The 12,689-nt window shown below is 47.0% G+C and overlaps 1 protein-coding gene across 6 annotated transcripts in view; it reads right to left on the bottom strand.

The window, feature by feature from the left end:
- The window catches only part of LOC144152957 (intermembrane lipid transfer protein VPS13A-like), a 139,995-nt gene that overhangs the window by 123,202 nt on the left and 4,104 nt on the right, over positions 1 to 12,689 (bottom strand). For all 6 annotated transcript variants that reach the window (XM_077684548.1, XM_077684549.1, XM_077684547.1 and 3 more), the window contains exons 8-17: positions 11,637 to 11,729; positions 9,848 to 9,905; positions 9,647 to 9,768; positions 8,268 to 8,449; positions 7,246 to 7,390; positions 5,950 to 6,177; positions 5,666 to 5,885; positions 3,300 to 3,412; positions 2,511 to 2,651; positions 86 to 153 (exon numbers count right to left, since the gene is read on the bottom strand). In XM_077684548.1, the coding sequence (XP_077540674.1) occupies positions 86 to 153; positions 2,511 to 2,651; positions 3,300 to 3,412; positions 5,666 to 5,885; positions 5,950 to 6,177; positions 7,246 to 7,390; positions 8,268 to 8,449; positions 9,647 to 9,768; positions 9,848 to 9,905; positions 11,637 to 11,729 (1,370 nt within the window). The remainder of the gene's footprint in view (positions 1 to 85; positions 154 to 2,510; positions 2,652 to 3,299; positions 3,413 to 5,665; positions 5,886 to 5,949; positions 6,178 to 7,245; positions 7,391 to 8,267; positions 8,450 to 9,646; positions 9,769 to 9,847; positions 9,906 to 11,636; positions 11,730 to 12,689) is intronic.

The raw sequence follows: 12,689 nt of genomic DNA on the forward strand, positions 1-12,689 counted from the left end.
CAAAAATGCAGACCCCAGCCACTCAGCATTTTCTAGCCAATACATGAACACACGGAGCAAACATTAAAAGGCGGGGGTTACTCACTTCTGGAATGATCCGTGCTCATGCACTACGAAGTATGGAGACTTGAACTCAATGTTGAAGAAAAATGTCTGAAAGGGGACAAGTGAACGGTTGTTCGCATGTGACCGGAATTTATGACATAAAGCAGGAAAAGATGTACAAGATATAAGTGCGCAGTAGCAGGCGTGCAATAAAGCAAGGCCGGCGATGAAGGCACAGACGAGGTGAGTGAGGAAGGCCGTGGCACCGTCAGCTCCCCACAGGGCAGCAAAAGAAATTGGGGGAGAGCGATGGGTAGCTAGGGTTGCACGTTAAAGATTCTTGGGCATCAGAGGAGAAGGAGGGTGGATACGGAGAACTTGTCACCTCTGCCGCCCCAAGGTGGTGCCAATGAAATCAAAGGAGGGGAATGGCACATAAGGTATGAAGGGAACAGACGGAGGCCATGTCTCCGCAATTTCCCGTCCCTGTAGCACCCCTCACCTTGCTGTATTTCCAGAAAATCTCGTGCAATTCACGACAAAATTTTGTTAGGACTGAAGGTGGGAAGGGTTTGAAAGAGCCGCTATATCACACTTAAAGGGACACTAAAGGGTGAACACAAGTTGGCCTGTATCGATGGATTACGGTGCCGAGAATCCAAGTACACCATTCTCGCAAACTGCCAGTTGTTCAATAAGGCAGAAAACGCCAGAAACTGTGAAAACAGTGGACAACGCCCCGTACGCTTTTGAGTACTACGGCTTGTGATGTCACCAAAGTTGTGAACGGCGAGAGCTCATTGGAGAAGCATCTATGGATGTTTCCCTGAAACAAACAGTCCCTAAGTAGATGAGCCTGTGAAAAAGACGTAAATCAAAGCTTTCCACGAGCTCATCGAATCTACAAACTACAGCTTTTTCTACACTGCGAGGGGGGCTGTTTCCCTCACTATTCAGTCAGCCATAATCCTTTCAGTTTCGTTTTCGAAAAGCGCTGGTGCACAATTAGCGAAGTCAATAACCTATGGTGAGCGTCCGAGCTTCTGCAAGCAGTATACCCGGCAGCAGGCAGAAAGTCCTTTCATTAGCAGCAATAAAAGGAACAAGATGCCCTGAAGGTGGTTAAGTGACCCGCCTGACCTAATCTGCCGTTCTTCACACGTGGAGGAGGGGGAGGAGTAACACTTCATTTAAAACGTTGCTAGCAGTAAAACGCGCCCAGTTTGAACATAATCACTTGTGACATGAACTTACTGCGAGTGGTTAGCTAATTGATTTGCCCTTGTGCTTTTCTGTTCACCTCAAGCCGCTGTTGATAATCCGTAAAGTGCGCGTCACTCTGCCCCTCTGCCGTGCGTCCAGCGCGCCACACGACTACTGGACACAGCTGCCGTGAAGAGTGCTTATTTCATGCCAGGTTTTGCACCACGCAAGAGAAGGTAATATGAGACGGCTGTGATCGCCACACGAGGTGAAGGGAAGGCGCCCTCCTGAACTGCAACAGCCGGGAGCGCAGGACGCCACGCTTGATATTCGAAAAGGCACTTGTTGCTTGAAAAGCGGCTTCGCCGCAGCCCTCCGTGCTAGCAGCCGGCTGTATGGAGTCTATGACGCTAAAGTAGGCAGGCACACCGGCCGCTTGAGCATTTAGACACCTTTCTCATTCCGTCGGTGAAAAATGAAAGTCCAAGCCAGTATCCTTGGCCAGAGAAATGCTGCTGTAGTCGGCCATAGTTTGGAGACGCAAAAGTGGCCGATCCCAGCGTTAATGCTCTAGACCACACCAGGGTTCCACTCCTATTTTGTGACGCAATGGCTACATCGTGAAAAAATGAAAGGGAAGTAGGTGAGAGAAATGCCAGCTGCATTTACTCATTTCTCAGCAAATAACGCTTCATTGCTCGTCTAACAAAGGCTGAGAAAGCTAAAAAACGTATGATCTTTCAGTTACAGCAAAATTCCATTCAGCCTTTAGTCTCCCTTTAATAGCAATAAATTAAAAAAAAAATCATATATAACTCACAATTGCCTGCCGTAATATTTTACGCATCCTTTTCAGCGTAGATGTTAGTGTGAGATGCTTGCTGTTGCGCTACCTTTGGAAGGCCCTTAAACTCATGCACCAACCTTCCACCTCCCTTTCACCCTGGAGAGACGCTATTATCCTGTAACGAACACAAGTCGGTTAATGACAGTGACAATTAGGATGATTATGCCAATGGCAGTGAAATTCCACTGAAGCACGGAAGTGACAGCGTCAGCCAGTCCTTCCAGAAACACCACAACTGAACTTGCCTCATCAAGCAAGAAAGTGTCACGCCTCCCAATTCTGGTCCCCCTCACGTGATTTTGTGTCAAGATAGCTTCTTACTTAGTGCCATGCCATGTCTGTGAAACAACTGTTTTTGCGGGCTTGACATTCCCCAGGCACAGTGATCCACACTGGACGGCATGAAGGGGCAAACCTTTCGATGGGTCAAGGCATGCAGCAGGCCTGTCTTGCTCCAGGTGGCCAAAGAGTTGAACTGCTCTGCTGCAATGCTGCGAATATCAGCAGCTGACACGGTCGGAATGCTGAAGAACGTCATCAGTTCTGACACAGAGTGCTGGAAGATAAGACATGAAAGGTGACACTGAACTTAACTTAAAATAAAGAAAAGCAGACCACTTGTTTTCTAGCTGCTACTAGCACCAGCAAGAGGAAATAGCAAATAGCTAACTGCCAACTATTCTGACAGATCGCTGCAGCAACGTCTTTTCAAATTATGTTTCTACCTAGTAAGATTGATTGATTATGGGGTAAGATTGATTGATAGTAAGATTGATATAGTAAGATTGATTGATCCTAAGCTACACAGGCAATCAGGCATGCCGTAGTGGAGGGCTCCGGATTAATTTTGACCATGAGGATCTTTAACATGCGCCGAAATCTTGAACACACGGCGTTTTCGCTTTTCGCCTCCATCAGAAGAGCAGCTGTGACGGTACCTAGTAAAGAACTCAGACAGAAACAAAACCTTCCATGATCAAACTTTGAATTGCCATCCATACCAACTGAATGGCTCCACGTGGTCCACAAAAGTACATTTAAAATAAAAACACCGTTTATAATCACCTGCTAACAAGCAAATCATTCTTGGTGATATTTTCACATAACTGCCCAGAATCGTACTTTTTCTGAATGGTTCCTCACTCATCTCTAGAAGGCACCTCCACTGAAAAGGAGGGGGGGAAAAAAGACACGCTTCGCTTACCTCATTGTAGACGACTTCGACAGGTTCCGCATAGAGCATCAATCCATAGTTGGCGTTGATGTCCAGTGGGTTTTGCTCAAAGTCAAGGGCAAACACGTGTTGTGGCGATATTTCTGCAATGGCAACAACAAATGGGGTCTGTATAACTGGCTGGTGGGGTGGCACAAGAGTTTTGAATTCCAATGTGCACTGCTCGATAATTTCATTTGTCGCCAATTTCCTCAAAATGAGGCGGTGCCATAACACAACTGTACTATCAAAAAAGCCAATTAGAATACCCCCAGCTTGGCACCTCACTGCTTTGGTGTCATCGTGCCACAGAACTGAAGGTGGTAGTAAAATAACAAGTTCTGCAACTCTTGCTTGCCTTTGGCATCTGTGCCAAGAAAGCTGCTCTCTGAACAATCTGCTCTTTGCCATTTCCCCAAACAATGCGAGCAAAGCAGCAAGCCAGAAGACAAATGGGGGAGAGAAAAAAAGCATTTCACGAGAACTTTCACACTTACTTAGCTACAGCACCTAGCATTTCTTGCACATATGCTGCAAGATTGGTGTTTTCGAGTGCACACATTGTCAAAGCTAGCCAGGAAATCTGGCTTCGCCCTGCCACCTTTCCTGTGTCATAGTACAGTGGCTAGAATAGGAAAGTGTGATGACCGGGCCCTTTCCCGCGTAACGCTGTAGGAGGAAAATCCAGGTGGCGCTGTCGCACGATTACACGTTCGCTGCGACGGCGGCGGAGTATGGAGTACGAATATATTTTCTTTCATAGCTATTCTACGTGGTCGCGCAAACTGAGATGCAATGAATGTCGTATTTTAAAGTACTACAATCGAAGTTTGCAACCGACTGGGCGCACTTTGACGGCCGAATATAGCCGGCTGGCTCGGACACTTATGAAGCAAATTGGAGAATTGGGAATTGGTAAACACGCATTTTATTTTCGACGTGCTCGTTACAAACAGACAAAAACTACTCACTTTTGGTGAATTTCTCATGATTTGTTCATAATTGCAAAGGCTCGAAGCCATCAACTTTCTTTGCTCAATGGGCCTTGCCTTTTGCTGCTATTTCTTTGTGTGTGTGTGTGCGTGCGTGCGTGCGTGCGTGCGTGTGTGTGTGAAGAAATTCAAGCATTTCGACGTTCGATTCTGCTCGACGTTCGATTCTGCTGTTACGTGAGGTGATTGAGCTTTAAATGCTTCTTCCTTTCACGAAAAGGCGTGCCTTCTCCTTTTTCAATGCCTTCGTGTAAAAGTGCAGCTAGAGGACCAAAACGAATTTGATAGTCATGGACGGGGAGAGTGGCAGGCTTCTTCAGTATGCCAGATGGTTCGTAAATGCTTCCAATGTCTGCAAGGGTACGTGTACGGGCTTTGGCTTTATCCTGCGCAGTGCGACACACGCTGTAAGGTACTGTGAAGGGCAAAACGCTCAGCGTGTGGTTTCCCATGTTGCCGAAGGTCAAGTTCTTCACAGAAAAGGAGCATGGGGTTCTTCAAACTCTGTACTCACAGAGGAGTCACCATCCTTAGCGTTTTTATTGCTGGGTGAGGCCGCGGGTGCGCCGGTGCGCTTCTCGCTTGACACTTTCTGCTCGGGGAACTTGTTTCGGCTGGTACTTCGGAAGATTGGGAAATTGCGTGGGCACAGCTTCCGGGGGCAACCGAGGCCTGCCCCTGTAGATTGAGACAACTTCTCCGTTCACGGTATGTTCAATGTGACGGGAGATTTACCTTACGTCGAAGTGTAGCTCGCACATAGCGGTGTTTTCCTTGAGCCGCTTCTCAGTACGTGGTATTGCTCGTCGCCACTGCGCCAATATAGACTCGCGTTCTTCGGAACGCCAAACAACGACAGTTTCTTTTTGCAGGACTTGTACACCGTAGAGCGGGCCGGCACAAAATTGTGGCTCTGCTTTGGAGGCAGTTAAACCTGCTACGGCACAGGAAACAAGCGGTGCTTCTCTCTGGTCAAAGCATCAATCGCATTGCAGACGATCCGCGCGCGCCTCACCAGGCGACGTGTAAACGATCACGCGCGCCCCCTCGCGGATCCCTATCGGCGGCTTCAAAGCGCCTCATAGGCGCTGCATGCCGGTAATCACACTTTCCTATTCTAGCCACTGTAGTCATAGTTCACCGGAGCTGAATTTAGGAAAATCTTAGGACCCCTGCTATTCCAGAGAGGCAATAATCCAGTCATGATAAACAGCCCGTAGGCCAGGAGGCAGTAAACCGCCAGTCACGATTTTCTCAAGACCTGACGTCACTGACAATAAGGTCAAGCAGGCCATGCAGTGCGTCAGCCAGTACAATGGCGAGAGGATAAGCGTGGCTACTGAACGGCAGACAGGCAGTGCCCACCGCTGGCGGACTTGTCCACGGAGAGGACGGTGACCAGGTCGTGGTCGCTGGAGGTTCCCTCGACGACAAAGCCCTCGGTGCGAGCGGACACCTTGAAGGCCCGGGCGCCCGGCCGCGTCTCCAGGCTGGTGAGGAACTGGGTGAGCGTGGCCACCAGCACCTCGTGGCCACTGGTGCTGCCCACCAGGGACAGCGTGCAGTTGGCCAGCGTGAAGTTCACCTGCACGGCACGCCAACGGCCGTCGGCTCAGCGAGCCGGCCAGGGGGGGCGTGGCCGTCGTCACCTTGTGGGCGATGTAGTGCTCGGGGACCTCGGTGGATGCGTCGGCATACTCGATGGCCTCGTACAGCTTCTCCTTCTCCTCGGGCGTGAGGCGGGACCAGAAGCTGCGCTCCCGCTCCCCGAGCACCTCGATCTCTTCCTCGGGCTCCTCGTCCCCGCCGAACCAGGAGGCCCACCAGCCCTGGTCCTTCTTGCGGGGCACCGCCCGGTTGGGCTCGCTGCGCAGCAGCTGCAAGGGAGCGGGCCGCAACAAGCATCGCTGCCTCTCATCCACGCTTGCAGGGAAACAACAGGAAGGTATTCGCAAGGAGCGCGCTCGCAAGCCTGCGATAAGGACATTTTAACCACACACACGCACAAGCTGTCTCAAGGACAGCTGATGAAAGTTACCTGCCAAAACTTATGAACTAAGTTCCAAGAAGAAAATGGTTAAGCCGCCTGGGAGTGCCAAGATAGACCAAGATTCATCTCCTAAATTGGTCTGCCATAGGCATGGTAAGACAAGTGGAACAACCGAGGGTGCAGAAAACAGTTTAACAAGTGGAGTGACAAAGATGGGGACAAAAAAATAGTGGCGGAGTCAAACTACGGCAGTGGGAGAAAGTATGACAACAACGGCAACATCGTCACTATCACACACGTGCAGAGCTGAGGTGCACCATTATTCAACCTCTCTGAAATTAAATCTAAAACACTTTTTCCACTTTTGCATTTCACTCATTCCTGACTGTACTTGAAAAGATTTTCTGCATTCTTTTAAGTACGAACATTGGGCATCCTCGATGTACCAGCCCTGGATGGCCTGCGGGCAGTCCGAGGACGTGTTCGGGCCGGAAGTCCCACAGGAGTGAGTACATGGGGAAGTTGAGTGCCGGATCGTGTCTCGGGCAGTCTGCGGCCAATCTGGGACTGATAATCGGGGAGGCCCATTCTCTATTAGTAATTCTAATTATACAACTATTCGCCATAAAACCAGACTTTATATTAGGCCAAAGAGCCATTCCACAATAAAGACTTTTCATTCATTCATCCTTCCAACTTGTCAATTCCCCTCACTTTATTGGCCTTCACAAAAATGTGTACCAGTCGGCTCAATGCCGATGCCTCTCATTTTTCAAAAACACCTTGCCGCACTTGTGAAAAGCAGACACGCTGCACTCTCAAGCACGGTAAGGGCCTCACAATGCGGCTTTTGCTCCCTCGTGAAGCCATCCGAAAAATGACAGGAACACCTGCCGTTCCCTCTTTCCCCCTGCGGCCACACGGGCTGCCTCGCACAAACACAACCCCTCTTCACCTCCAGCTTGGCCTCCTCCCTGGCCATGATGACGTTGGCAATGTTGAGCTTGTCCTCCATCATCTGGACATCGACCCTGACCTCGGCGTCGTTGGGCTTCTGCAGCCGCTCCTTGTACAGCTCCTTGTACTGGCGGTAGTTTTGCCTGCGCCCCCACACCCCCCCATCAACAGAGTGCCAGGCTGCCGCAAGGGCCCCTCAGCCGGTAGGACTTGGAGGCAATGCGCAGTCCACTGATCAGCCGCTTCCAGTGCAAAGGGGATGGGGAAGGCAAAATTCCTCGCACTTGCAAACTAATTACAGGGGCTTGGTTGCCAGCACTGCGCAATCACCCAGACTTTGGAACATGGATGACCTACTGGCACATCGGCACACTGCAAGATCAGAAGCTATTCCTAGCATTATAGCCACATTTAGCGATGTAAATTTGAGACGGGGCCACCTCGAGCACACACAAAACAGCCGTGCCACCCGTGCCACATAGCATGCCTAGAATTTCTTCAGCTACAGGAAAAAACAATGGTATGTAGTATTAAGATACATTCTTTGTACACAGATTCAAATGTCAACCAGTAATTTGCACTTTTTAGTAGCTCCAGCCCCTCTTTTCTCAAAAACCAGAGACAATAAGTCTGCTAAGGCACTGCTTGCATCCTAAAAACAACATGGGTAAACAGTGCAAATACAGCACATAAACTGATAATGTGGACTGCCAGAAACCCAGTTATCAATGAAGAAAAATGGGTGGTTTACACACCAAAGCTACACCTCGGCTATGAGGCGTGCCACAGCGGAGGGCTTCAGGTGAATTTTCACCACGTGGGGATCTTTACCATGCACCGAAATCTCAACACACGGGAGTTCTCACTTTTGGCCGCAGCCAGGACCGAATCTGCACCCTTGGGCCAAGCAGCACAACTTGACCTCAGCCACTGCACTGGCCCTAGCTGTCGGTAAGACCCCAAAGTTGTGGCTGCCTAGACATGCCACACACTTGTAGGCTGGCAGTTTCAAGCACGCACCTGTGCTCCTTTATCGCTTTCCAGGAGTAAGGCCGGATGTACTCTCCCACGACAGCATCAAAGGCGTACTTCCACCAGGCCTTGGCATTGCCTTTGCGGGGAACATTCGGCCGGTATTTCCGGTACCGCTGGTTGATCTCCATCAGCGTGAACGACTGACCGAGAAGAATCACTTCCAGGTACTGGAACCAAAGTTGCATATCCTTTACAATGCAGTGTGGCAGGCGGACAATGCATGCAGGCCATAAGGGGCACTGTGGAAGGGCATGTTGAACTAGTCTCAGGTTAAATAAGCCATTCACGTGGCACAGACAAAGTTCATCTGAGCTGTGGCCGCCTGCTATCACCCAAGTGTTCACATGGAGAGAATGAGGTGCCTTAACACAATGTCACGGGTCAAAAGCACCATTCTTGGTGATGCAGCCACACAGACGTAGACAAAAATTACTGCTTACTATGCGCGTCTTTGTCCGCAGCAAAGAATGACTTCCTCGCCTCTTTTCCCCATTGTAGATAACAAGCTTTCATATAACATATGAACCCCAGTATTTCATTTCGGTTCATGACACATAGTTTCTGGAATACTAAATTATTTTATTTGTTTATTTTTAGCACACCCTCTTCACCCTCACCAGGTACGATCGCACTAGGGAGCAATAATAGATGCAGTAAACAGTGAAACAGTGAAAGTGAAGTTAATTATCTGATACAGTAGCACCAAAAAAAGTGCCAAAACAAGGACACAAAAGAAAGTGGAGACAAGTGTTTCTCACCGTCCACCAATACGCCAAACTTGGCAGGAATAAAAAAATCACTTGGTCATATCGGTCTTTGTTATACCCACATTCCGTAAGCACAAAACTAGTGCTAAAATATTTTAATCACTTTGTTACCAGAGATAGTTGGTCATCCCCAACTTCATTTCAATTGGTCTAGAACATCACCACAACACAGGCTGTGCTCAGTGTGAAAACAACACTCGTTACGGCAGCAAACGCTGCAACATGCAATGTTTGAACCTATCGTTAACCAATGCACAAAACTGAAGTCTGCCTTGCTTCTCCTTTTTAGTCGCGACATCAAAAGCTTTTTCCACACACCCATTTTCTTACAGAAGAATCACTCTCGCAGTTTCGACGTATTTGTAAGTGAGCTGGCATTTGTGGGGATGTCGAGGTGTCCACAGTTAGTATAGAGGACAAGTGGGTGGGGATGGGGGAAGATGCAGAGGGAAGGATGCAAGCTCCTGAGCCCTTCTCCAACCCTCCCCATCACCTGTCCACACCACATAGGGTGACAACAGCGAAACAGGGAGTGGAGTGAGAAGGCAGGCAGGCAAGGTCCCACACAAGCCATCACATTGGAAGAAAAGAGCTCACCTGCTGCCTGGACAACTGCAGAGCCACGTCTTGAAGCAGAACATCCACAAGGAGCTTGGGGATCTTGGATTCCAGTGACTTGTTGAAGATAATCTTCACCTTGGCTGAGATCGGCTTGAGCACTGGCACAAACAAGACAAGCAGGGGGGCGGGCCGCTTGAACAATGGGTTCCACTGGCGTAGGGTTTTCAAAATACCTACCAAAGTCAAACTCGTCACTTCCAATGCTGAATGTCTGCAGGGCCCTTTTCATCAAGTTCTGGGAAGGGGGGGGGAAAGGAAAGATTTGGTTCTCCGGCAACGCAACAATTATACACAAGGCACCCATAATTCTGAGCCAAAAAAGAATGGATACTTCAACACTTATATTGCCCATATTTTTTCCTCTTTCGAGTTTTCTTACACGCTGTTATAGCTACTCTCATGGGCTAAGGTAACATGTTTCAAAAGACAAACAACCCGGTGATACTATGTGACTCAAACTAACCTCATGAGTGAATGTAAGAGGGGCAGTTCTTTTACAACTACATATATTTACACAAATTTGCTGCATTTTGAATGAAGTTTAAGCTTTACCTAAGAACTGTCAAAGAAGATTGCAACTCCATCTTCATAAATCCTGAATTAAAAATGTTTAAAGGGGTTTTAAAACAACTTATTTTATTTTCAGGTAAACTTTGTGAAACTTGTCAGTCTTGCTGCTTTTTTTCCCACTGACTTCAAATATGCCATTATTTTTTCAGTTGGTCCATTAGTTCCCAAGATAATTAGAGATAATTATCCATTTTTGGTCAAACACTAGACAAAACAGTGTTGGTCATAAAACTGTGATCTTCATATTTTCCAATACTACGAACCCTGATGAGTGCAATAATCAAAGCAGTTTTTTCATGCATTGCTTGGAACTAATTTTACAGCTCATAAAACCTTGATGGCACCAGTGGCAAGGAACTATTTTGAGTGCCCATTACAAACACCGAAGTTTACAAACTGTAAAATTAGTTCATATTCAAAAGTTTAACTGCGTGAAAGACAAATACAAGAAAGGACACAGACGAGTTAAACTTTTGAATATGAACCCCTTCCAACTCGCCCAGCTGTTTCTCATTCTAATGTAAAATTAGTTCCAAGCAATGCATGAAAAAACTGCTTCAATTATTACACTCATCAAGGTTTGTAGTATTGCAAAATATAAAGATTACAGTTTTAAGACCAATACTGTTTTGTCTATTGTTTGACCAAAAATGGGTAATTATCTCTAACTATCTTGGGAACTAATTGACGAGCTGAAAAATAATCACATATTTGAAATCAGTGGGAAAAAAGCAGCAGCAAGACTGACAAGTTTCGCATGGTTTTCTTGAAAATTACAAGAAGTTGTTTTAAGACCAGCGTACCCCTTTAACAACAAAATGAACAAAAAATTTTGAAAAATCAAATTTTTCGGGATCAAGCTTCAATTGCAAGCCAGATATTACCAATATACTCCAACATAAAAAGCCCTATCACATCAGGTTACACAAGTAAACATTAGAATAATGAGACCATTAAAATGAACATTTTCTCTTTTGCAAACAGCCTACTTCACGGCCAAATCATGATAACTTTTTTTGTGTGAGCCGTGGTTTACACACATGAATTATAAATCATATTGTCACGTGGATATTTGTCAAGCCGCGATGCCCTGCTTGTGATGTGTGCGATCGCCGTGCAAAGTTCAATCCCCAGTTAGTGCTACGTTCCGTGCTTCTTGGCCAACCAGGTGTTTGAAGACGACGACGTAAATGTGTGGGTCCACCGCTCGCGGGCCAGACTGATTCAGCCATCTCCGCTGAGCCTCGCCGTGCTGCCTCTACTCTTCGGTGTAGCGCTACGCCTAATAAATAGGTACATCGCCATCCTGCTATCTACACCTCCGTCTACTAAGACGCAACAATATTCTCTGTGTTGCCTTTGTACAACGCGTATACCATAAAACATTGGTCGTCACCTTCCAATTGGATGATGGCAGCTGATGCCGGACAAGGCCGCTGGCTGAGCAGGAGTAACTCCAGTAAATGGAAAATGATTCCAGCTTCACAAGCTGCAAACATAAAAAAGGGGTGGTATTGACATTTTCTCTGGCTTCTATCAGTGCACTCACACAGCATAGTAACCCTGTAGTACTTTGTTTGCCAGCGAAAAGTGTTTATAACACTTTGATGCCATACGCGCTATCTGTCATCACAGTAAACGTGAGAAAGGCCGAAAGTGCGCTGGAAAAGTGATAGCACAGTGCCAAGGCCACAGACAAGGCTGAAACAACATGAGAGCAAACAGGTGACTGATACCGCTTGCAGGCAAAATTTTTAAGCCAGGCATTGCAAGATGCAATATGTGCACCCAGAATGATGTACAGGGCTGATTTGCACCCAACCGGAAGCCTTTGCTGCGAGGAGGAGCAAATGCTGGGAAATCTTCACATCAGAAGCACTCAGTGAGCCAGCGGCTAGATGTAAAGCTAAAATAATTGCATTACGTGGGTGGTCAGATGCTATTCAAAAGTTACCTTGAAATACAAGGAGATGCAGCACAAAACAATGACGCCCTGTGCAATTGCCATTTTTACAGGCCCACATGCTATTAAAGTGCCAGACACACGGATCAATTTTCTCGCATGTTTCATTTTATTCTTTGTCGCAGTTCCCTTTTCTTTTCGGTAGTTTTAGTGCGCTGACAGAAGGAATTGTTTTTCTATGAAAACGAAAAATTCCAATATTTGGTGACGTGAACAATAATTTCACTACACCGCATCTTATGAAAAATAACTTTCCTGCAACGTATTGTGTGAACTGCAGTAAATAAAACATTATTAACATGATTTTTTAAGGTTCCATGCCAATCTTCCTATTAACGTATGGTTTTAAAACACTTCCACTTTTTAGATGCAGGTTTCATTCATCAATTAGTTTAGCACCACACATAACTTACCTTACCATAAAATCCACATCTTTGTGCTTCATTGCATAACTTAAAGACATTCACCTTCCCAACAATGACACTA

This window comes from Haemaphysalis longicornis, unplaced genomic scaffold (genome assembly GCF_048455015.1).
Source record: "Haemaphysalis longicornis isolate Haplotype H1 unplaced genomic scaffold, Haemaphysalis longicornis Haplotype H1 scaffold_9, whole genome shotgun sequence".
Taxonomy (NCBI): Eukaryota; Metazoa; Arthropoda; class Arachnida; order Ixodida; family Ixodidae; genus Haemaphysalis; species Haemaphysalis longicornis.